Source organism: Eulemur rufifrons, chromosome 20 (assembly GCF_041146395.1).
Source record: "Eulemur rufifrons isolate Redbay chromosome 20, OSU_ERuf_1, whole genome shotgun sequence".
Lineage (NCBI taxonomy): Eukaryota > Metazoa > Chordata > Mammalia > Primates > Lemuridae > Eulemur > Eulemur rufifrons.
In genome coordinates this window covers 23,124,537-23,149,523 of record NC_091002.1, presented here as the reverse complement: position 1 = coordinate 23,149,523, position 24,987 = coordinate 23,124,537, and the positions used below count along the sequence as shown (strand labels likewise).

General features: G+C 50.3%; 1 protein-coding gene across 1 annotated transcript in view; it reads left to right on the top strand.

Annotated features, from left to right (window-relative positions):
- MYH7B (myosin heavy chain 7B) overlaps window positions 1–24,987 on the top strand; it is a 38,726-nt gene that overhangs the window by 1,592 nt on the left and 12,147 nt on the right. The window contains exons 2-16 of the mRNA XM_069496314.1: window positions 14,826–14,990; window positions 16,243–16,349; window positions 16,513–16,656; window positions 16,995–17,151; window positions 17,432–17,459; window positions 18,500–18,596; window positions 20,683–20,706; window positions 20,861–20,953; window positions 21,092–21,155; window positions 22,080–22,178; window positions 22,736–22,839; window positions 22,986–23,124; window positions 23,406–23,524; window positions 23,615–23,764; window positions 23,952–24,122. Of these exons, the coding sequence (XP_069352415.1) occupies window positions 14,900–14,990; window positions 16,243–16,349; window positions 16,513–16,656; window positions 16,995–17,151; window positions 17,432–17,459; window positions 18,500–18,596; window positions 20,683–20,706; window positions 20,861–20,953; window positions 21,092–21,155; window positions 22,080–22,178; window positions 22,736–22,839; window positions 22,986–23,124; window positions 23,406–23,524; window positions 23,615–23,764; window positions 23,952–24,122 (1,587 nt within the window). The 5' untranslated portion in view covers window positions 14,826–14,899. The remainder of the gene's footprint in view (window positions 1–14,825; window positions 14,991–16,242; window positions 16,350–16,512; window positions 16,657–16,994; window positions 17,152–17,431; window positions 17,460–18,499; window positions 18,597–20,682; window positions 20,707–20,860; window positions 20,954–21,091; window positions 21,156–22,079; window positions 22,179–22,735; window positions 22,840–22,985; window positions 23,125–23,405; window positions 23,525–23,614; window positions 23,765–23,951; window positions 24,123–24,987) is intronic.

The following is a 24,987-nucleotide window of genomic DNA, read 5'->3' as shown; positions in this document are numbered from 1 at the left end:
AGATTTAGGAAAGGGAACTACGACTGATTATAAATCAGTGGCCCAGCCAGGGACCAAGATCCTTCCAACTCTTTAAATGAAACATGTACATTCTGACTACAGGACAGGCTGAGCCCTCTAATCTTGTATGTGGGGAGGTGGTGGCTGGTCAGTGGTCTGGTTATTGCCAGAACAGTGTTTCCTGATGTCCTTTTCATTGTTTGCTTTTGTACCTGAGGAGGATATGAAGCAGCTGTTACTATCATAGGCCCCAAGTGGCAGGAAAAGGCCATTGTGTTAACCAGGAAGAAGCTATTTCTAGTGTGGCGTGAAATTAAAAATAAAAAAAAACATGACACAGGGTTCTCTGTGCAGGTTCCCTTCATCCAAGACAAGTATCAGGTGTCTGTTGGTGAGATTTGGGGAGGTTCCCAGACTTTAACAGCCCTTTGGTTGAATCCTCTCACATTGTGGCAGGTAAGGTGTCTTTATTCCAATTTTCGGAATAAAGGTGTGGCAGCTGAGCCTCAGAAGCTATGTGACTTGTTCAAGGTGACCCAGTCTGTGGTGTGACTGGGAGTGAAGAGCTCTTGTACAAGGGGTCTTTCCCGTGAGGCTTTGCCCTTCCTGCTCCCTCTGTCTGGATGCTTTGCCCCTAAATCCTGGCATGACCACTTCGTCTTTTCATTCAGATGTTTCCTCCTTAGATGCCACCCCACCCCACCCCATCAGTCTGTATCACATTATCCTGTATATTTTATTCATAACAGTTATTAGTATCTGAAATTGTTACTTTTATTTGTGTGTTTTCCCCTCCACTAGAATGTGAGCCTCATGAAGCAAAGACAATATCTGTCTTGTTCATCACTTTCCCCCAGCGCATAGAATAGTGCCCACCATATAGTAGATGCTCAATAATATTTTCTGAATGATGGAAATAGGGAGGAAGGGAGGACAAGAAGGAAACCAACACTTATTGAAAGCTTAGGATGTTTCAGGTACTTCTCACAAGTTGCCTCATTTAATCCCCTGACAACCTTTCAATATAGATACTGTATATCCATTGGGTGAATAAGACAACATGGTAGGTGAGGTCAAGTCAGTGGTTTGTTACTTTTAGGGCCACAGATTCTCGAGAGTCTCCATTAGGCACAAAATTGTGCATATACCACGTGGAGGAATTCATAGACCTTCTCAGACCCCCTCAGGGATCTCAGATCAAGAAACTCAGGAAACTTGCCCAAGATCTTTCTGGCCCCAGGCCTTTGTGGATCTTCACTCTGTGGCAGGATAAATTCCGTTTAGTGGACTACAGGGAACCTGCTGAAGATTCTGCAGCTGAAGGAGGTGATAATGCACTGAGCCTTTCTTTGATGCTCAAATCTGAGTTCAGATGCTGACTCTGAAACTGCAGTGTGATGGGCAAGTCATCTCACCTGTCTGAATCCCAGTTTCCTCACTTTCCAAATAGAATCTACTTTTTCCTAGTAATAACTACTCATTATTGATCTGGTCACTAAGTGCCAGGTACTTGCCTAATGACTTGTCATTATCTCACTTTTACCACAACCCTATGAGGTCAGTACCATTATGGTCTCCATTTTACGGCTGGGGAAGTGGACATTTGTGACTTGCCAAAGATCACAGAGCAGCACAATGTTAGCCATTGTGTTCCCACACATGCACGTTGGGACATGCCAGGGGCTCCGACTTCCCAAAGCTAACTTTTAAACCAATTGCAGTCTCTGTTCTTAGGGTTTGCAGGAACATTTGAGTCTGAATTAGCTGAAAAAAGACAAGCAGGGCTATACTGCAGTGTGAGTGGAGGCCGATCCCTTAACTTTGTGCCTTGCCTTTACCCCTGTGAGGGCCTCTCTCCATGTCTGGACTGTGTCTTTTGGTTGGGACATCTTTGTCAGTCCCAGGGGCTGCACTGTACATGGTCTACATCTGTGCACATGGCTGCTGTCTCTTTTTAGCAGTGACATCACCCTGCCTGGTATTGTTTATGAGGCTGTCTCCCCACCTGGCTGGAGGCCACTGCTTTGACCATTCAGACTAGAATTCCTGTCTTCTAGCTCCTAGCACGGGTCCGGCCTAGCACTGCTGCTTAGGAAATGCCTGTGGAATCAAAGTGAGGACTGTCACATGTGTTGAAGATTTACTGTGTGCCAGGCCTGTTCCTGACACTTTATATGTGTTATCTCATTTACACCCCCACAGTAATCCTGGGAGGGAGAAGTTACTGTCCTTATTTTACTGAAAAGAAACAGACTCATTGAAGTTGGGCTTTGCCTTAAGCCCACTCATGATGATTGATGGCACAAGGCATTCTAGGGCCTGAGCTTTCATCATGCATGAACTCTCAGAGGTGCTGTAGGCTGAAAAAGGGGAGATACTTCTAGGCCCCCAGGATCCTCAGAGACTTACAAACAAGCTTCTAGTTCAGCTCTTGTATCTTCCATGAGGACACAGAAGCCCAGAAAGGAGTGATGACTTATTTCTAGTCCTTCTTTTCCACTTAGTACATATCCACTTACTTTTGGGCAGGATGGGATCCATTTTTACTCACCATTACTCCATCCAGGGAGCCCAGTGCCTGATCCAGGTCAATACTCAGGAAATACTTTTAAATTGTATTTATTATGAAAACACTCAGAAAGGTATAAAGGTTAATATAACAAACACCCACATACCTATCATCCAGCTTGCAAAATAAAACATTGTTAATATAGCTGAAGACCTTCTTGTGTCCCTCCATGACTGACATCCGCCCCCCCCCAAAGACTCTCCTGAATTTGGTGTTTTATTATCCCTATGCAATTTTTCATTGAGATATAATTCATATACCATAAAATTCACCCCTTAAAGTATACAATTCAGTGGTTTTTGGTATATTCACAAGGTTGTGCAGTCATCACCACTGTGTAATTCTAGAACATTTTCATCACCTCCAAAAAGGAACTGCATACCCATTAGCAATCACTCCCTATTCTTCCTTCTCTCCACCCCTAGCCATGAGCAATTTACTTTATGTCTCCATGGATTTGCCTATTCTGGACATTTCATATAAATGGAATCCTACGTCATTTGTGACTGGCTTCCTTCATGTAGCATAATGTTTGCAAGCTTCATTCAGTTGTAGCATGGATCAGAACTTCATTCTTTTATATGCCTAAATAGTCTTCCATTGTATAGATATACCACACTTTGTTTATCCATTCATCAGTTGATGGACATTTCCACTGTTTGCTATTAAGAATAATGCTACTATGAACATTCATGTGCAGATTTTTATGTGAATGTTATATTTTCAGTTCTCTTGGGTAGATATCTAGGAGTGGAATTGCTGGGTCATATGGTAATTATATGTTTTGCTTTTTGAGGATCTGCTGACTCTTTTTCAAGGCAGCAACAATGTATGAGAGTTCTAATTTTTACATCCTCACCAATACAGTTGTCCATCAGTATCTGTGGGAGATTGGTTCTAGAACCTCCTGCAGATAACAGCATCTAAGGGTGCTCAAGTCCCTGATGTAAAATGGTGTAGTATTTGTATATAAACTATACACATCCTCTCATATACTTTAAATCCTCTCTACTTATAATACCTAATACAACGTAAATGCTATTTAAATAGTTATTATACTGTATTGTTTAAGGAATGACAAAAGTCTGTACATGTTCAGTACAGATGCAATTTTTTTCAAATATTTTCAAGCCATGGTTGATTGAATCTACAGATGGGGAATCCATGGATACAAAGGGCCAACTTTGTCTCTCTGATTATGGCCATCTTAGTTGATGCGAAGTTATCTCATTGTGGTTCTGATTTGTATTTCCTAATGACTGATGATGATGTGTATCTTTTCATGTACTTATTGGCAATTTGTATATCTTCTTTGGAGAAATGGCTGTTCAAATTCTTTACCCATTTTTAAATTGTTTGTCTTTTTATTATAAGAGTTCTTTGTATATTCTGGATACTATAATGTATGAGTTAAATAGTTTCTCACATTCTTTGGGTGTCTTTTCAGTTTATTCTTTTTGTAGAGATGGGGTCTCACTGTGTTGCCCAGGCTGCTCTTAAACTCCTGGCCTCAAGCGATCCTCCTACCTTGGCCTCCCAAAGTGCTGGGATTAGGAGTGTGAGCCATCACACCCAGCCTCAGTTTCTTGATAGTGTCTTTTGAAGCACAAATGTTTTTAATTTTGATGAAGTCCAATATATCTGTTTTTTCTTTGGTTGCTTACGCTCTGAGTGTCATATCTAAGAAGCCATTGTGTAATTCCAAGATCTCAAAGATTTACACCTGTGTTTTCTTCTAAGAGTTTTATGGTTTTAGTTCTTACATTTAAGTCTGATTCATTTTGAGTTAATTTTCGTATATGGCATGAGGTAGGTCCTGTGCATTTTTTATCCTTTTACTAGGTGTGTTTCCCAACAATACATAGTACTATTTCTCATGGTATTAGAACTTTAAGTGGTAAATTATTGTATGGATTTTTGTGCAGGTTGCTTTTCTTATTCAGCATTATGTCAGGAGAATTATCCATGTTGATAAGGGTAACTCTAGTTTATTAATTTTCACTGCTCTATAGGTTTCTTGCATAAAAATACCACATTTTGTTGGTCTGCTCTCCTGTGGATGGTCCTTTGGGTTCTCTACTATTTTGCTATTACAAATGGTAAAAAGTTTCATAGGTGCCTCCTTGTGCAGTATGTTGAAGGTCATGAGGATATATTCAGATTTACTAGATAATACAGAATTTCTCTCTCAAGTTGTCTTGCAAATGTCCATTCCAACTAGCAATGTATTAGAATTGCCTTTGTTCCACATCCTCACCAAGGCTCAGCATTGTCAGGGTTTTTTTGTCTTTGCCAGTTTATTGGTTATGAAATGATACTTCATTATGATTTCCTACATTAATAGCAAAATTTATTTTTCAGTAAATATTTGCCTGGTCAGATGGATGAATGCATGAAAGGAGAATGGGCACAGCTCTTTGATGAGGAGATAACCCTTTACTCTGCCTGTGGCTAGAGGATGGCAGGGCTCTGGACCTAGACTGTATGGCTGTTTGCAGGGAGACCATGGAAACTAGGAAACACTGGGGCACCAACAACTCTGTATGTAAGAGAGGGCGATTGTCACCTTGAAACCAGTGATGGGAATGTCTCCCCAGGGAGAGGCTGTAGTCCCTCCCTGCCATTCCCCTGAACTTTCACCAAGAGGGAAGGGGGCTGGATAGAGAGTGAAGCCAAAAGGAAATTGCCTAAGGATGAGAATGGAGTCCATGTGACCCTTAGGAATGACCCCTTTTCAGGGAATGACACTTTTTCTGGGACCTTCTCATGACCTCTGTATTGGTGGGATATGTTCTTTCCTTGTTTATTCTGCTGAGTTTGGAGATGATGATAATGACAATAAGAAAAAGAGTAGTAATGATCATGTATTGAATACTTACTATGTACCAGTCACTGTGCTTTTTCCTTTTTTTTTTAATGTATTATCCCATTCAATTCCTTATGGGACAGGAGTTATTATCATTCCCACTTTACAGATGAGGAAGCAGAAGATCAAAGAGACAGAGTAACTGAGGGTTTGCACGTAGGCAGGTGGACTCCAGAACTCTTAGGCATTGTGCTGTAATGGTTCGCCTGGCTCAGCTAGAGCCAAGGGAGTGAAGAAAGGAGAGGCTTGCCGAGGCGTGGGTGGGAGAGAATCAAGAGCCCCAGTATTCACTGGGCCTGGCATGGAGGGGGCAGCAGGGAGCACAGTGAGAGGCTCCTGGGGAACATGGTTCTTGAAGGCACGTGCCCCACCCCAGGGGCCCATTCAGCACCCACACATGGCACTTCTGTGCCAAGTGCTGTGCTGCCTGGTGAGGACCCAGAGTGGGATCTGTCTGCTCCCAGGTCTCTAGAAAGACCTAGTTTTGTATGGAAGACAGATGATAAATAAGCAAACTTACCAAAAAATGTAGTAAATTCAAAAACTGGGATATGTCATATAGAAGGGGAAGACAGAACATTTATAGAAAGGACCTAATTAGCTAATGTAGTCAAGGGAAGTCCCTTTGAGGAGGTGATATTTGAGCTGAGACTTGAAGGACAAGAATAAGACAGCCAGACTCTAGTTTGGGGAAAAAATATTCCGAGTGGAGAGAAGGGCAGATGCAAAGTCCCTGAGACAGAAAGGAGCCTAGGGTAGTTTATAAACTCTCAGAAGGCCGGTGTGTCTGAAGTGGAATGAGTGAGAGGGTGGAGCTGCCCGCAATGAGGCTGGAGAGTTGGCAGGGCCAGGTCATGCTGGGCCTCTAGGCCAGGGTTAGTGAAGTCCAGCTTCACAGAGAGGCGGGCACTACGCCCTGAGATACGGGAGCACACAGGACCACCCTCAGGACACTCAGGATAGAGCAGTGGCACTGCCAGACCCGTTGGGTTGGTTTCTCAGCTTAACCTTTGAGCCTCCCTGTGCCCCTCACCTCCCAAGCTGACTGACCATGATGGCAAGGGCAAGGCAGCGCCACAACCCACCCTCCCCCTCCCACTTCACCTCTACTTGGCCTTTTGTGGAGGACAGATATTCTTCCCCTGTTCTCCACTCCACCAGGTTGGGCTAAGTACCCCTTCCGCGGAGGCCCCTGTGTCAGTTGTTACAAACTGTGACTGTGTCTCCCACTAGTCTGAGACTTTGGAACCTTAGGAGCAAGCCCAGTCCCTGTCCCAATCTGGGGGTCATCAGAGGGTGTTTGTGGAACTGAGCTAAATGGGAAGCTGACCCAGGCTGGGGAAAGCCCATCCTGATCCTGGGACCCCAGGCAGGGCCTGGGCTTTGGCATAGGATTTGGACAGTGGGGTGGGCTATATTACGAGATCCTGGGACTTTCCTCCCACATGTTGGGCCCGCTAGGACTTCTCTTCCAGAATGTTGGTTGCCCTGGGCACTGTCTCAGATTCCATCTGCAGAGTGGCAGACCCAAGGCTTCTCTACCACATACCCCAACACACACAGAGCCACAGCCTCACGTGTAACACGGTTGATCTCTTACTGTGGGGGAAGCGCTTTATTTCTCGCAATAACATTACAAGGCTGGTATTCTTGTATATTCATTTTGCAGAAAAGGAACCCAAGGCTCAGAGAGGTTAAGTAACTTGCTCAGGTGACTTAGCTTGTAAATGGCAAAGGAAAGATTTGAAGAGGCAGTCCTAACATCTGCCAGGCCCAACCTAGTCCCTGTAGGTGCAGAAAGAAACATCACCTGCTCGTATGGAGCCAATAATATCACCAAACATTTACATAGTGCCTATTATAGGTCAGGGACAGGCTAAGATCTTTGCATATATTATTTCACTGAATCCACCCAACAACCCAGTGAGATAAAGTTATGCCCGTTTTATGATGGAAATTGAAGCTCCAAGAGGAAAAGAGACCTGTTAAAGGTCACACAGTGAGTTTGACAGTCTGACTCTGCTCTGCCATCTCTTCCCTTGACCATCTATATTGTTGGCTTCCTCCCTCCTCCTTACAGGGCCTCCAAGGCCCCCTCCCACTCCCCAGCCCCGCTGGATAACCCATGCCCATAGCCCCTACCTCTTTCATTTATATTCTTAGCATAGTTTAGAGCCTGGGTTTGGGCCAAACTGTCTGGATGGTGACCTGTGGGGGCACACCTCCTAGGATGTTCCTTAGCCTTTCCTGTCTCTTCAGCTGCCCAGCTAGGGGAGTATTGGAGGGGCCCACCACCCAGGCCCTTACCTACCTGTGGTGGCCTACCTGTGTGTATGCAGCCTGTGCACTGTGGATAGAGCCAGCAGGATGCCCATACCTGGCAGGGAGGCCCACACACAAGGAGGTGGTGGCAGGACGGGCCTCTCAGGGCTGAGTGGTTCTGGAAGCTGATATGAGCAGCAGCAACTGGCATTATCTAGGCTCTAAGAATAGCTTGGGATGAAGAGTTGGAGGTTGGGGAGGACAGGAGCCTGCTTCCACCGCCCCCTCCACCCCTGCTGCTTGGCCTGGAAGCTGGGAAGCCTCCCTTCTGGCTCACCATTTGCTCTGGGATGGTTTTGCATGAACACATCTTGTCCACCATTGGACTGGAGGAAAGTGGGTGCCCCTGGGACTCAGATCCGGGCTGCCTGACCTAGGGCTGAAGGCAATGGGCCTACACCCTGAGGACCAGCCCTCACCCAGGCCTCTCCCCACTGGCACAGAGAAGGGGCTTGTTTTTTCAAGGACCATGTTGGAAGTGACCCTCATTCATTTAGCAAACACTTAAAAAATACGTTATACATACACATGATTTAAAATTCAAAAGGTATACAGGGTATGCAAGGGGAAAAAACAGTCTCTCTGCTTTCCCTGCCCCCAGCCACCAACTGCCATTACCAGTGTCTTGAGTGACTTTCAAAGGTAGTCCATCCACAGATAAGCACATAAATGCACAAATCTCTCTCTTTCTCCAGTTTTACACAGGTGATGGCGCATGTCACACATTCTTCTCCTCACTTTTTAACTTAATGATCTATCTTGGAAATAACAGCAATTTATTGAGTCTCTACTAGTGCCCAGCACTATTCTAAGCACTTTAGATGTTTTCTCTCATACGATGTTCGTCACAGCCCTATGAAGTAGGTACTATTTGTGAATCTCTGTTGTTAAGAGGTTAAATAATTTTCCAGGACTTCATAGCTGGTAATTGGCAGAGCCAGGATTGAAACCCAGGCAGTCCGACTTTAGATGAGGTGTTCTTCATCACTATGTGCTGAGTCACTGCGTGGCGTGCCCTCCCTCTTCCTAAGGGCCAAGGTAAGAAATGTCTGTTGAACACTTACCATGTATCAGGCTGAGGCTGGGATACGGCAGAGCATAAGAAAGACCAGGTCTCTGTCCTGGAACTGGCATTCCAGTGCCCATGAGTGTCTGTCAACCAAGCGGGAGGAGGGAAACCCACATGTCTCACACCCACATGCCTATGTTCAGACACACTGTTCCCTTATCCATGAATCCTGTAGTCTCACAGCCTCTGAGCTAGAAGGCCCTAGAGCCCAGAGTGATAGGTGGGAACACGGGGGTCCAGACAGAGGTAGACACTTACAGAGACACACACTTACCATGTGGCCCTCCTGAGGCTCATCTGCTGCCCCCTGGGATCCATTTCAACAGGGCTGGTGGGAGATGTCTCTAATCCAGGGCCCAACCATTGTTTGAAGTTGGGAACAATTGAAGGGCAAGGGAGCTATAGATAGATCCACAGCTGCTGTCACCTGTCCCAGCCTGGGCACTGGGCCCGAGCATTGACTACATAGGGTCACTCTACCAGTGAGGGCCCACTGGGGGCGGGAGGTTGGCCCAGCTCAGCTCAGCTCTAGATGCAGACAGAGTCTCGCAGGGCAGAGAGAGACAGGGTGACACAGAAAGACCAAGACCCTTGAGAGACACAAGGGACTCCGAACAAATGGCAAAAATAGTGAGATGAGGTAGAGGGCAGAGACTGAGAGTTACTGAGACAATGAGGACCTGAGACAAAGGTTGAACTCTAGGATGTAGTGAATCAGAGACCTGGACCAGAGCCAGTGCCAGGGTCCAGAGCTCCTCGGTCCAGCACAGGTCCTTCTGTCCCTTCCTCCAGGATGGCTGCACATGAACATTTCCCTCTCCAGCAACCACGTCCCAGAACTCTTCAGGGGACAATCTGAGGTTCCCCTGTGAGTGCTCTAGGAGGCCCCTGGGGTCTTCAGAAGCAAGAGGTTGTGGTGCTGGGTCTAGTCGTACCTTTAATTCACTATGTGACCTTGGCAAGGACCTGTTTCCTCCCTCTGTGCCTCAGTTTCCCCAACTGTCCAATAAGAGTGTTGGTTTGCATGATCACTAAAGGGCCCTTTCATCCTCTGATGCTGTGTCTAACCTCCCTCCTCTTGCTGCAGCTGAGGCCACAGTCCCCTCCTTTGTTTGTCCTTTGTGAGGATGGGGGACAGCTGGTTCCCCACCCCTCCCCCCAGTAACCTTTCAGCCATAAATCCATGCTGAGGCGTCTCTCCTCCGGATAAACAGCCCTGATGCCTTTTGGCTGCCCTCATCCTATTTTCTGCTTGAAACATCAGAGCTGGGGCCCACTTGGGCCGTCTGCAGCTGCCCAGGGCCCCAGAAGGGGAACAAACCTGGGACAAGCATGGGCCCAGCCACCCCCAGGGTGCCAGGGTAGTGGGCCCCTGTTTGGGCCTCGCCACCTTGCGTTTGGACCGTTGTGGCAGCCTCCTCCTAGTAAGTCTTCCTGCCACCGGTCTCGCCCCTTCAGTCCTTCCTCCACACCAGCTGCCACAGGGAGCTTATGCACACATAAATCTGACCACACTGTCAAATTCCCTCGCTCAGAGCTCTTTGATGAAAAAATAAATAAAAATGCCTTTGATGGTGCCCCAACTCCTGCAGGATAAAGCTCCAAATCCTAATCTGGCTTTTGAAGCTCTTCATAGTCCTGTCCCAACTGCTCGGTCCAGCCTCACCTCGCTTTATGCCCCCGTGGCCCACCTTCATTCCCCCCCTCCGCCTTGGAGTTCTGGGTCATGCTGCCCGTCCCCTCTCCCCACCTTCAGTGCCTCTACCTGCCCAGGTCCATCCTCTCTCACCTGGATGATGGCAGCAGCTTCTTCACTGCTTTCCCTGCTGCATCCCCGGCCCCTTCCTGCCCGTTCTCTGTATGGCAGCCAGAGTGGTCACCATTAAACTTCAGATCACTCACTTTCCTGCTCTAACCAGTTCCCATTGCACTTGCAATAAAATCCAGAGTCCCTTCCAAGTCCTTGAAGGCTTTGAATGATCCTGCTTACTACCTGTCTACCTGTCTAACCTCACCTTGTAAAACTCTCCCCTTGTTCACCACACCCAGCTGCACTACCACTGGGATAGTGCCTCAAACATCCCAAGCTATTTCCTGCCTCACAGCTTTTGAATTTGCTGTTCCTTCCACTAGGAATACCCTTCCAAGGGCTCCTAGCCTGGCTGGCTCCTTTTCATCCTTTGTTCTTACCTTAAAGGTCACCTCTTCAGGCCTTCCCTGACCAACCTGAGTAGAGGTACACCCCCAGTACGCTCCAGAGCATTACGCTGTTTATTTCCCTTCCAGCACCTGCCACAATCTTTAATTACCTCAGAAACGTATTCGCTTCTTTATTTTTTGCTTCCCCATAGAATGTCAGCTCTATGAGGGAAGGGACCTTGTTGTCATGCCCTCTTCTTGCCAGTGTGGGTATCAAACTTGCTTTTGTCCTTCAAACTCCTCCATTCTGACATCTTACTTGAGTATGTTTCCTTTCCTGGACAATGAGTGTCTCTTGTTCCGATCTTGGACGTGGAATAGAGGCTGTCAGACGTGTGCTGAACTGAATTCATGTGTCCTTCCTAGTTGTACCAGCATTTTCACAGAGTCCTTCAATGTCTTTACCCAAAGAAGGACTTTGACCCAATAAAGGAATTTCAGGCAGTAGGGTATATTGGTGGCAGATATGCTTTGGGCTGGATTCTAAAATCCTGGAATCCTAGACTCCTGAAGTTGGAACTGACTTCAAGCATCATCCAGTCCAAAGCCTCAAGTCCTGGGCAGCATATGTTTGAGTCTTCCTTGGTGCTGGCAGGCTCACTTTCTTCCAAGGCAGCCTCTTCCATTTCTGATTGGCTCAGAGTCCTCCTTTGGATGAAAAGTCCTCCTTTGGATGCATCCAAGCTCTGCTTCCTAGCACTGCCCATCGGTCTACTTTTGAGGCCACACAAATCACATAGGCTCCCTGTGCTCCAGGACAGCACTTCAGGTATTTAAAGTCAGTACCGTTAAGTCCTTGTGGATTGTATTAATATTTTTTTTTTATTTTTTTATTTATTTTTATTTATTTATTTATTTTTTTTTTGAGACAGAGTCTCACTCTGTTGCCCAGGCTAGAGTGAGTGCCGTGGCGTCAGCCTAGCTCACAGCAACCTCAAACTCCTGAACTCAAGCGATCCTTCTGTCTCAGCCTCCCAAGTAGCTGGGACTACAGGCATGCGCCACCATGCCCGGCTAATTTTTTCTATATATATTTTTAGCTGTCCATATAATTTCTTTCTATTTTTAGTAGAGATGGGGTCTCGCTCTTGCTCAGGCTGGTCTCGAACTCCTGAGCTCAAACGATCTGCCCACCTCGGCCTCCCAGAGTGCTAGGATTACAGGCGTGAGCCACCACACCCGGCCTGTATTAATATTAATAGCATCTGTTGCATCTCCCAAAGCTTTGGGTTTCCTCTTTGCTTTGTCATGTTTGTCTGTGAGCTCATCTCAGCAGGAAGATGTGCCCTGAGTAGTGGAAGTGAACCTATAAGGCACTTCTAGACCTGAGTTTTGGGTTGGTTTTTCAGCCCCAGGTTTATACACTGAGCAGGTAATTCTAGAATTTGGACCCACATTATATTTGGGATAGGTTAGGCTAGTTACAGGTTCTGATTCTCTGGGCCAACTCTGTTGCTTGGTCCCTGGGCAAGAAGCCCTGCATTCCGGCGTATCTTTGAACAGTGAAAAGAATTTTTCCCACCCCCTAGGCTCTCTATAAATTGCCCATGCCCAGCTCTCCAGCCTCTCACCCTATATAAAGATTAAAACCCTATAATCTATCTATCAGGCTTGGTTCATTCACTTACTCCATAGATATTTATTGACCTTCTACTCTGTGCAGGCACTTTGCAAGGTGCTAGGGGATACAGAACAAGATCCTACCCTCATGGAGTTCCTTTCTAGTAGCAGAAGGCAGGCAAGAAACAATTTTGGCTCTGTGAAAAGAATTAAAACAGAATGTTCTCACAAGTATAATGTTGAGAGAAAGAAGAAAGGAATACATAATGTAGGATTCCATTCATATAGATCTTGAAAATAGACAAAACTAATCTGTGAGGTTAGAAGTCAAGATTGGGTTACCCTGGGGCAGGGGTAGTGAATGAAAGAGGTTCTGAGGGGGATACTTTCTCATAATTTCTGTTTTTTGAACAGGGTATGGTTTACTTTCATCAGACTGTACAAGGTTATTCACTGTAGCCCTAACTGTAATGTCAAAAGACTAGAAACAATCTAAATGTCCACCTAAAGGGGACCTGTGTCGTTTTACATGGGGAAATACCTGTAGGATTAATTCCTAAAAGGGTCTGGGCATTTTGCAATTCTGATAGCTACTGGCAAATTTGGCAATATATTTTAAAAGAAGTTTTCATGTCATATACACACAGTAAGGTGCAGACATCTTAAATGCACAGCTTGATTCGTTTTACAAAGTGAACACACCTGTGTAACCACCACGCAGCTCAGTGTCACCAGGGCATGTCCTGTATCCCAGAGTCCCTCTTGTGCCCCTCCAGTCATTACCCTCCCTCAAAGGACCACTCTTCCACTTCCGTCACCATAGGCTACTTTTGCCTGTTTTGAACTGTATATGGTTGAAAATGTATCTTTAAAATTATTTCTATATATTCTATGGGGTACGTCTGCATATTTGGAATTGGTGGCCCGTCGGTACATAGGATTTCTCTCTGTGAGCCCGGTCCAGCGTCTGGTTGGAATCTTGGCTCTAGAACTCTATATGTCTGGTGTCTAAGGTTCAGTTCTTGGGTCCTTTCATTCTCTGCATCTAAAATTCTGCGGCGTCCCTAAGCCCTGACTGGGGTGATGGACAGGAGAGCCTGGAAGTGCCCCTGACACATTCCGAAGGCTGTATTGGGCACACCGAGTGCCAGCACCCCCGGCCCCTGTTGAGAGTGGGCTGCAGGAGGTCGGCTTCCTGTGAATCTTGAATGTCAGAATATGGAGGGGTCACTTGACCAGGCTTTAAAAGGAAAAAAAGATGGAGGGGCTCTTAACTGGCTTAAATTTCCATGATTTGCTTCTGCTTCAGCCAAATTGTTCCTTTATTTTATGATCCCAGGTCTGGTTTTCTTCATGTATGACCTCCCCAGGGAGCCCCCAGAGAGATGGGGATAGAGGAAGGGGAGAAAAAGTATCCAGGTACTGGAGAGGAATGTGTTTGGCTCTTGGCTTCTCTTTTTGACCGGATCTCTGCCACTGCTCATCTGTAAGACTTGGCCAGTGCTTTCCTTTCTCTGAGCCTTGCTGTCCCTGGTGTATAAAGAGGGTTGGACTAGAAGACCCCAGAGGGCATTCTGTGGTCCCCCTCTCAGTCTGCCTGCCCTCTGTAACTGGGGGTGTGGGTATTTTTCTTTGTGTATCAGACTCCCTGTGACTCAGTTTCTCTCTTTGAGCTCCTCAGTCTTCCCAAATCTCTCACTGCCTTGTCCCTGCCCCAGTCGGTCTCTGAATCCCAGCCTCCCTGTCTCTCAGTGGAGTGTCTCTCTCTGCCTTTGTGATCCCCTGACAATGGGAGGTAAAAATAGCCCAGGGGCCGTGCTGGTGGAGATAAAAGGGAATTTGCCTTTTGTGTCCTGTGGCCAGGCTGGGGGGGCTGTGACACGTGGAGATTGCTGACATAGCTCTCCTCCACTGACCTTGACCGTGGCAATAAAAGGGATAGCACAGCTCCCTGCCCTCACCGTGGTGCTGAGGTGGGTAACCAGGGCTGGGGTTGGAGCTGAAGGGAAGGCAGGAGGGTGGGTGAGTGAGTGTGCCTGTGGGTGGGCACGAGTCTTCCGTACCTGTAGGAGAGGATGCTCTGGGGTTTGAGGGTGTGCACATGTGCTGGGCACTCACCCAGGGCAGCTGAGGTGGGGAGTCCAGGGGGGTTACCTGGTATCTGGTCTTGTGGGTTGGAGGATCATGCCCCAGTTTGGATCCCCTGGCCCCTCAGCTCCCTCATCACTGCCATCTTCCAGTGCCTGCTGCCTTGGGCAACCTTGAACCTCCAAGACTTCCAGCCCCTCCTCTTTCACCTCTCACTGCCACCACCATGATGGATGTGAGTGAACTCGGGGAGTCTGCCCGCTACCTCCGCCAGGGCTACCAGGAGCTGATGAAGGTGCACACAGTCCCATGGGATGGTAAGTGAGGGCGGGGGCGGGGGCACAGCTTCAGAAGCCCTTATGGGCTCAGACCAGGAGTGGGGAGGGGTGGCACTCAGCTTTAGCCATGGACTGGAGACTCAAATCCCAGGGATCCTGTGTATATCAGTGTGGTTCTGTGAGCAAACCTTGGTTTGTTCCTCTGTTAAATGGGATCATACCACCTGCCTCCTGGATCTGCAGCCTGTGAGGACTCAGGCTGGAGCCCGAGGCCTCTGAGATGAGACTGATCAGCATGTGTGCAGGCTGTCTCCACGTGTCCACAGGACCTGTGCTGGAGTTATTTTTAGTGCTTTCCATAGAACCAAAGCCACTGTTTATTAGGGACAGGAACAAAGGCTGTACTATTTATGACCTGGTCTGCTCATAGGACAATAATAACAATAGGCAGTGTGTATCAAGTGCTTATTATGTGCCAGGCCCAGAGCAGATGACTTTCCACGCATCAACTCAGCAGCCTGGGGAGGTGGGGCCCAGGGCCAGACCTAGCTTCATAGAGGTACAACCCTCTGCAGTTGCACAGGGCACCACGCTTAGAAGGGCGTTGCACTTGATTTAAACCTCTGCTATTGCCACCTTGAAATATTTAATATGTTTTTAATAAGGGGACCCACGTTATCATTTTGTACTGAGGCCTGCAAGGTATGTAGATGGTCCTAACCAAGGCACTTGGCAGAGCAGGGAACAGAACCTGCTGGTCTGCAGCTGAGTCCATGCTGTTAACCACCATGGGATCTGAACTCTGGGCTCACTGGCCAGGCGAGAAAGAGCACAGGACAAAAAGTTAGGAGGCCCAGGTTTGGGTCTTCAGTGAAATAGGGGAAGTGGGACCTCCCTGAGAGTTATGTGCCTGACTGACATTGAGGGGCTGCTCCATATGGAACCTCAGGAGATCCCCATAATGCTTTGCATGTGAGGGAACAGGCCCAGAGAGAATGAAGGATTTTCCTGAGGTCACAGGGCAAATATGGCTAAAGCAGGGATCTGAACCCAAGTGTGTAACCCAGACTGTTACTCCAATCCGGGAGTCATTTGGGATCGCTAGGGACCCTCCCTCCTCTGCCCTTCCAGAAGCCTGGGTTTAGAGAGTTTGTCACTGGGACTCCTGTGTCCTGGCAGAGGGCCTTGGGAGGGGCACAGCTCTATGGACAGGGCTCAGGAACCCCAGCTGTCCGGACCCCTGGAGGTGCCTAGGCCCCTTTCAAAGCCCAGTGCTCTCTTTGCAACCCAGGGAAGAAGCGAGTCTGGGTGCCCGATGAACAGGATGCCTACGTAGAGGCCGAGGTCAAGTCGGAGGCTATCGGGGGCAAAGTCACCGTGGAGACCAAAGACCAGAAGGTTCAGCTCCCTCTTTCCTGGGATTAGTTCCTCTGTCCCTGGGGGCTCCTGGCCTGCAGGATCTGTACCCTGGATGAAGGGGGTCTGGGAGTGTGTGAGTCGGGGTGAGAGTGAGGTCGGTGGGTTCCTCCCTGTTCCCTCGGTGACCCAGCCTCCCTGCTAGGTGCTGACGGTGCGCGAAAGCGAACTGCAGCCCATGAACCCGCCCCGCTTCGACTTACTGGAGGACATGGCCATGATGACGCACCTCAACGAGGCGGCCGTGCTGCACAACCTGCGCCAGCGTTACGCTCGCTGGATGATCTACGTGAGCTGCGAGCTGGGCGGGGGCGGGGCTAGAGAGCTGGGGGCAGGGCTGTGAGTGGCAGGGGCGGGGCCAGCGTGGGGCTGGTCATAAGGTCTTTGGACCCTGGAGGGCAACTGCAGGTCCAGGGCAAGAGGCTCAGCTATGGGGCTATGAAGGTGGGGCCACAGGCTGGGGGCAGGAATAAGGGGCGAGGGCAGGACGGCCACAGAGGGTGTGGCATGGCAAGTCAAGGGGCTCCTTGGGAAATATCCCAGGGGTCACTGTTGTGAAGACTGGGGCCTGGGGATGGGAACTTGGGGGATCCCCAAATAAACCCAACTGATACACTCTTTCCTCAGACCTACTCAGGCCTCTTCTGTGTCACCATCAACCCCTACAAATGGCTCCCGGTCTACACGGCCACCGTGGTGGCCGCTTACAAGGGAAAGCGCCGCTCCGAGGCCCCACCCCATATATATTCGGTGGCGGATAATGCCTACAACGACATGCTGCGCAGTAAGGGCCATCTCGACTTCTCTCCCCAACCTGAGACCCCTACCCGGCTCCAGGGTGGCCTCTGTAAAGGACCCCTGTCCCTCCACTTATACTGCCCTCCTCATGTCGCTGCTGGACACTCATGCACAGCCATTCTGTCTCTCCACGTGGGAGCTGGTGGCCTTCCCATTTCTGGCCTTGGTTGGTGGGGGGCTGCCTCAGGGCCATGGACACCCAAGGTGTTTTCTGTGTGGCTGGTCCCTCACTTGCTGACTTCTCTATTCCCTCCCCTTTCCTCCAGACCGAGAGAACCAGTCCATGCTGATCACGTGAGTGTGGGGCACCAGGGGTGGGGTGGGAAATGCTGGCCATCTAGTGGGAAGAAGGTGGAACCAAAGTCTTTTCCCAGGGTTGAATCCAAAGTGCTTAGGGCAGGGCTTTTACATCCTGGAGCCACTGTCCCAGCTGAAGCTAGATCAGGCCTGAGCATTTTCTCTGCCCCATCGTAGGTAGATGTATTATGGGTAGGGGGTAGGGACAGGATGCCCAAGCACCAGAGTGGTCACCAGCTCTGATACCTCCTGTCCCCAGGGCCAGGAGTCTCCCACCTTAATCCTCTGGGGGTTCTAATTCTGGGTCAAGGGTAGGTGGGAGATTCCTTTCCCCTTCCTCTTCACATCTCTTTACATGTGAATCTTACCTCTGATCTTTTCTTTGCCTCATTGGAAAATGGTGGAATTCTTACATGTCAGGTTCATGTCCAGCCAAGCCAATACAGATATATGTTTGTGTGTGTGAGAGAGAGAGTGTGTGTGTGTGTGTGTGTGTGTACACAGCCTGGCAGTGAAGAGCAAAGGCTTTTAATCCAGATAGACCTGGGTTCAAGTTCTCACTTTTCTACTCCCCAATGTGTGTCCTTGGGCCTCTGAGTCTCACCAATAAAAACAGAACAATCCTACCCACCACACAGTTATAAGGAGTTGGTGAGTTGATATATGTGCCTGGCACACAGCAGGGACAGTTGCAGAACTTCTGGGGCCCATTTCATTGTCCATAAAATGGGGACGACAGTGGTTTCTGGGGCTTAACTGAGCTGATGGAGGGTGGAGTACTTGGCCAGCGCCTGGCACTAACTGCTCAGCAAACAGTGGCATCATCACGTGTGTCATCTCACAGGGATGGTCTACACTGGCTTGCTTTGTAAGCAACTCCACACCTCTGAGGGTCCATTTCTCCCTGGGGGTTTTGAGTTAGGGGTCCTGAGCTGAGGGGAAGGGGAGAAGGGAGACCCTGCTTGAGGGGTGGGGTTTTGGGGGCTGGGAGGAATAGGTCAGATGGGCATTGGTGACTCGTGTTTGTGTCGTCCAAGCGGAGAGTCGGGGGCCGGTAAGACGGTTAACACCAAGCGGGTCATTCAGTACTTTGCCATCGTCGCTGCCCTGGGAGACGGGCCGGGCAAGAAGGCCGTAAGACTTGCCCGCTCGGGCACCGCCCCCACTGCTTCTCGCTGTTTTTCTTTTCTTTCTTTCCCTCCCCCCTTTTTTTTCTTTTTAAAAATTTTACTCCCCAGCCCTGCCTGAGCCTCCCACCCTGGTGAGAGACTCTGGCCTGAGCAAGGCTTGACCAGAAAGGCTGTGGCCACCTCTGACACACTGTGTAACTCTGTTCTGAGCCTTCCTGGATGTTCCCGCCTATAACACGGAGGGGTGGGACCACATCACTACTCCTAAACGTTTTTGTGTAATTTTTATCTTCCATCATGACCTTCATGTTTTGAAAGAGAATACCGGATAGGCTGCTTTTATTAAGAGGTGATTGTTTTGTTGGTTTTTATGCACCAAAGACACAGTTACCTGCTGCCAGTCAGAAGGAGCAGGCGTATATATACACAGAGACTGGCCAGAGCAGAGGGCATTGGAATTTTCAACAGCTGGGGTTGGGGGGGCAATTTTATGCCCTGTGATTTCTGTATGGTTTTTAGCAATGTCCATAACAATGGGGGCCCAGGTTTTTTAATTTTGTTTTTGATTTTGAGGTACAACATTCCATTCCAAGGCCAAGGGCCAGCTGTTCAGAGCTCTGTGGCTACTCCCGAATGGGCTGCCTTTTCTTTGCAGGAGCCCAAGGCCTCCCCCAACACTGTCCTCAACCTGGTCCTGTTGAGCCTTGCTTTATTCTGGGGCATATTTCTTTGGTTTTTTTTTTGTTTTTTTTTTTCTTTTTCACATTTTCTTTCCTTTTTGCCTTTTGCTTTTTCCCCTATTTGATTTTCTTGATTTTTGATTTTTATTTCAGTTTTGTTTTTTTGTTGTTGTGGTTGTTGTTTTTGTTTTGTTTTGTTTTTGCTGTTGACTTTTTGGTACTTTTTCCTCCCTCCCTTTCCCACCCTGTTTTCCAAACCCTTAAATGGTCTCTGGGGATGCTGCAGAAAGTTGGGTTGGTCGAGTGACAGGAAAAGATGGCAGGGAGAGGCCAGAGCTGGCAGGGACCCAGCTGGAAGGGCTAGGGGCAGGGGAGCACCTGGGCAGGTGGAGTCCGGGGCAGTGGGTCAGGCAAGGGAGGTGGAGGGAAAGCGGCCTACAGGTGCTGTGGATACAGGAACTTAAACGCTCTATCAAGCTCCCTCCCCTTGGCCCCATAATTTGGCCCTGCAGAAAAGCACTGAACAGCAGTGTATGGGGAGGGGGCTTCTGTCCAGTGGAGGCTCCTGCCTCCCTCTGCACAATGTCCCTGGGGGCATTTTTAAGTCTTGGGCTCTCTGGAGGCGAATGAATGACCACAAAGTCCTTGGTGGCATGTCTGTTCTTTCCAGAATCCATTCCTTCCTTTCTCTCCCTTTCTTTCTAGGCTAGAAGGGAGGCTCTGCCCAATTCAGTAAGTCCCTCTAGAGGACTCACAGGAGAGCTGTAGGCCTCACGGGAGGCAGGACATGGGGCTTGTGCCTCCCTGCTGCTGCCACCTTACTGTGTGGAGTCTCAGTTTCCTCATTTGCAAATTAGAGCTAATAGCATGCACCCGGCAGGGCCATTTTGCATACTAGAAGGTGTATGATCATACCATGACGACACACCTAACCATGTTACGAAGAAGTAAGAGGGCGGTTAGGGTAGGAAGGCTCAGAGCGGGAAGGGTCTCTTCCAGCTTCAGGGCATTAGGAAGGCCTTCCTAGAGGAGTGGGTACTTGAGATGGGCTCTGAGGGGACTAGATTTTAGTTTGGAGGCCCCTGGAGCTTGGAGCAAGGGCCCACAGCATGGAGTGTGGGAAATGAAGGGATACCAGAGAGGCCAGAGACAGGGTTGGCGGAGAGGAAGGGCTTCGAGTGGGAGACCCCAGGTGCCACCCCTGCCTCAAGACCCTGGCTAGGGCCATGCTCCCTTCCACTTTCTGGCATTTTTCCTTCTAACAGCTCTAGGAGGATCAGGCCATGGGCACTAGGGTGGGGGCTACACTTCTGGGTGACTAACGTTCACTGTCCTGCTAACCGCTGCCCTCCTGCCCCCACAACCTGGTGAGGCCTCACACCCTCTAACGTGTCTGCCTTCTCCCCCCAGCAATTTCTGGCAACAAAGACTGGGGTAAGTGTGGGGCCCATGCGAGTGGGGCGGCAACAGTGATGAGGTCCTGGGGACATCCCCCTTCCCCTGCACAACCAGGGGGCCATGGACTGCTCTGGGCTACCCGTCGGTGAGCACCGTGCCTGACAGACCCCTCTCCCCCTGCCACCACCAGGGCACCCTCGAGGATCAACTCATCGAGGCCAACCCCGCCATGGAGGCTTTTGGAAATGCCAAGACCCTGAGGAACGACAACTCCTCCCGTTTTGTGAGTGGCTACAGTGGGAGTGGGTGGCTGGGGCTGGAGCAGGGTCACCAGCAGGGAGGGCGCAAGGTGGTGGGAGCCCTCAGTGGGGAGAGCAGTGCTGGCCGAAGCTCCAGCTGAGGGCTGCCCCTCTGTCCTCAGGGCAAGTTCATCCGCATTCACTTTGGTCCCTCTGGGAAGCTGGCCTCCGCGGACATTGACAGCTGTGAGTCTGGGAGTGGGCGAGGGAGGTGGGGACGGAGGGGCCCAGGCTGGGCCAAGGCCCTTTCACTGTGACCCAGCATCATCATCACGTTCTTTGGGCTTCCCACCTGCTCTGGGCATTTCTCCCTGTCCCCTGATTACTGCCCAGCTCAGGCCACTTCACCTCTCACTGGAACGTCACACCAGCCTCTATGTGGTCTCCCAGCCTCCTCTCCCCTACTTGGTCGTCTTCAAGCCATACTTTCTCTGACTGTATCCTGTCCCTGCTGAAAAACCTTCTCTAGATTCTGTCACCTGAAGATGGAGAACCAAACCCTTATTTGGCCAGTCAGGCTCTTTGCGATCGGACCCCTGGGCCCCCAGTCTTCTCTCTGGCCCATGACGGGGCAGGCCTGGCCCACACCCCTCCTGCCCCAGCCTCAGGCCTACGTAGTGTGCCCCACCTTTTCAGGCCCCTGCTGGGAAGCTCCCTAACATCTCTCATCCCTCCTGACGCAGCCCTGCGGCACAGATGCCGGGCGCCTGAGCCACACGCACAGAGGGCCCCTGTGCTGATCACGCCCCGCCTTGGGGTGCACGGCTAGATCCTGATGGATAAGCACGGCCGTGTGTCGCTGGGGAAAGGACAAGTCTTAAGTCAGACTCCAACCCACACACACAGACCGACACACAAACAAAAACCTATGTGCACAGACACCCACATTCACACCCCCACACACAAGGATGTACACTGAGGTACAGGCAGACCCACCGCCCAGTGACACAGGCGCCAACGGAGAGACACCCTCCCAGCACACGCTAGCACATGTGCAGACACGGCACCCCTGCACGCCCCCCCCATCACCACCTCATCCTCCCTGCCGTTGGAGCGTCCACTCTGGGGAGGCGCAGGAGGTGACAGGCTAGTGTCGCCCCTTGTTCCCAGACCTTCTGGAGAAGTCGCGGGTGATCTTCCAGCTGCCTGGTGAGCGCGGCTACCACGTCTACTACCAGATCCTGTCAGGGAAGAAGCCAGAGCTGCAGGGTAAAGGCCAGGGATGGAGAGGGTGGGAATCAGACCCCAACGGGGCTGCCCTAGTGGCTGTGGTACCCCTTCTTTCCTGTCCCTGAATCCCTGCTGGGCTCGTGGTTATTGCTGAGCCCTCTCTTTCTGCGCAGGGAACCAGCCTCTTACCTCCGCTGCCCTGCCAGGGTTCTATAGTTTCTCACGGAAACCTGAGCCCCTCCTGTTGTTTTGAGACTAGAGAGGCCCCAGCCAGCACCAAAGGGGGACGAATGACCATCTGGGCCCAGTTCCCCTCCCTTGCAAGTCCCTCGAGGGCTGAGTCTGGTCCTCCCTGAGCCCCAGCACCCGGGGTCTGGGCCACAGGGATGAGACATGGGGACTACGGTTCCTTCCCCAGAGAACCATAAAGAAAGAGAAGCCACTGACAGGGGGTGGGGACAAGAAATGCAGGTTCCAGAGAAGTCCTGGGAGAGCCCTAGACTCCTCCTGGGTTGGAGCCCCCGGGACCACCGTGCTGGGATGGGGGAGGGAGAACAGCTGGGTGAGCATGGCCTGACCTGCCCTTCTCTCCCCAGACATGCTGCTTCTGTCTATGAACCCCTACGACTACCACTTCTGCAGCCAGGGCGTCATCACGGTGGATAACATGAACGACGGGGAGGAGCTCATCGCCACTGACGTACGGGCTGTGCGCAGGCGAACTGAGTGGGGCTGTGGTGTGAGGGAGTGGTCGTGCCCTCAGCCGCATGAATGGTCCGGGGGCACTGCCTGGCTGAAGGAACCCAGGCTTCTGTAAGCCCACCGTCCTGTCCCCCCACCTTCCAGCACGCCATGGACATCCTGGGCTTCAGCGTGGATGAGAAGTGCGCCTGCTATAAGATCGTGGGCGCCCTCCTGCACTTCGGCAACATGAAGTTCAAGCAGAAGCAGCGGGAGGAACAGGCTGAGGCCGACGGCACGGAGAGTGAGGGCCCCTGGCTTGACCCGCCCTTCACCTTGACCCTGATTTCCACGTCCTGTCCATGATTGTTAACCCTAACTCTTGCCCACAACCTTTGACCTCAGTCTTACCTGGCCCCAGCTCCAGCTCCAGACCCTCTCCCTCTTGAAGCTATTACAGTTTGCTGGCCTTGAACTTGACCCCACTCAACCTCCCTCTCCCAGCCCCAGGCTGAGGCAGCAGAGCCCCCAAGTGCCCACATTGTTGTCCTCCTCCTCCCTTATCCCCCCCATGTGCCCTGCCAGGTGCTGACAAGGCTGCCTATCTGATGGGGGTCAGCAGTGGGGATCTCCTCAAAGGCCTTTTGCACCCCCGGGTGCGTGTGGGGAACGAGTATGTGACCAAAGGCCAGAGTGTGGAGCAGGTGAGCCGCCTGCGGGCCAGGGCCTACCCAGGGACAGCCGGGCAGGGTCCCCCCCTTCCAGGTCCCAGCCCAGCCTCCCTACACCTCCAGGTGGTGTTTGCTGTGGGGGCTCTGGCCAAGGCCACCTACGACCGGCTGTTCAGGTGGCTGGTGTCTCGGATTAACCAGACCCTGGACACAAAGCTGCCCCGGCAGTTCTTTATCGGGGTGCTGGACATCGCTGGTTTTGAGATCTTTGAGGTGAGAGCAGGCCCACAACCCCAGGCTCTGTTCTCTCCAAGGTGGAGGATGCTGGCCTGCGTGGGGCAGGAACCCTAGGCTTCTGCCTGGAGGCGGGGGGTGAACTGGTGCACATCCCTGCTCCTCTGTGGGCCTCCCTTTCCCCATCTGCACGGAGCCTGCTGAGCCGGGCACCTCCCTCGTGTAGTTTAACAGCTTTGAACAGCTGTGTATCAACTTCACCAACGAGAAGCTGCAGCAGTTCTTCAACCAGCACATGTTTGTGCTGGAGCAGGAGGAGTACAAGCGGGAGGGCATTGACTGGGTCTTCATCGACTTCGGCCTTGACCTGCAGCCCTGCATCGACCTCATCGAGAAGGTGGGGCTCGGGCAAGGTCATTGCGAGCAGGGGAGGGTGTGTGGAGTGATGCTGGTGTGTGAACAGGCCTGTGCAAGTGGGTGTGTAAGTTTGTGATTGTGCACTGAAGTGTGTGTGATCTATGTACATGTGTATGAAAGGGAATGTGTGCATCTCAATAGGCGTGTTGGAGTTGACCGTGAATGAGCGTTGGTGAGCGTGTGTGAGCAACACGAGTGTGCATCGCAGTACGGTTGACAAGAGCCCTCCTGGGGGCACACAGTTTTGCAGTTCAATAAGGCCCTGTTTGCAGCCACGGTTTCCCTGGATCCTCAGAACTGCCCTGGGAGCAGGGCAAGGTGTTTTCTTATTTATTTTTTGGATTGTAAAACACTACATTTATTTACCCCTTGTACAAAGAATGGAAAAAAGAAAATTTGAAAAACTGGAAGTAAAGGGGGAAAAAATGTTTTCCCCAATCCTACCACAGCCAACATCATGGCACTTGGGTTAATGTCCTCCAAATCCTTTATCCTGGGCATCCATTTTCTTTTATAGACACAGACTCATTTCGCATCCTACTTTTTCTCTGAAAATGTATTTCGAATGTTGTTGAAGGCGGTAGGAATAGTTCATGCAGCAGATGATTTTTCATACAATGCATTTCTGTAATCCCCTATTGTTGGGCCGTTGGTGGTTGAGATTTTGCTGTCATATCAGCACTGAAGGTCTCATTTTCCCATTTTGCAAGTTAGAAAATTGAGACTCAGGAAGTGTGAAGGTTTCAGAGCTAGTCAGCGAAGAAGCCGAAATGTGAACTTAGCGGCCTTTTTTTTTTTTTTTTTTTTATGTGTGTGAGTGTGTGTGAGCTGTGGATGTGGCCAGG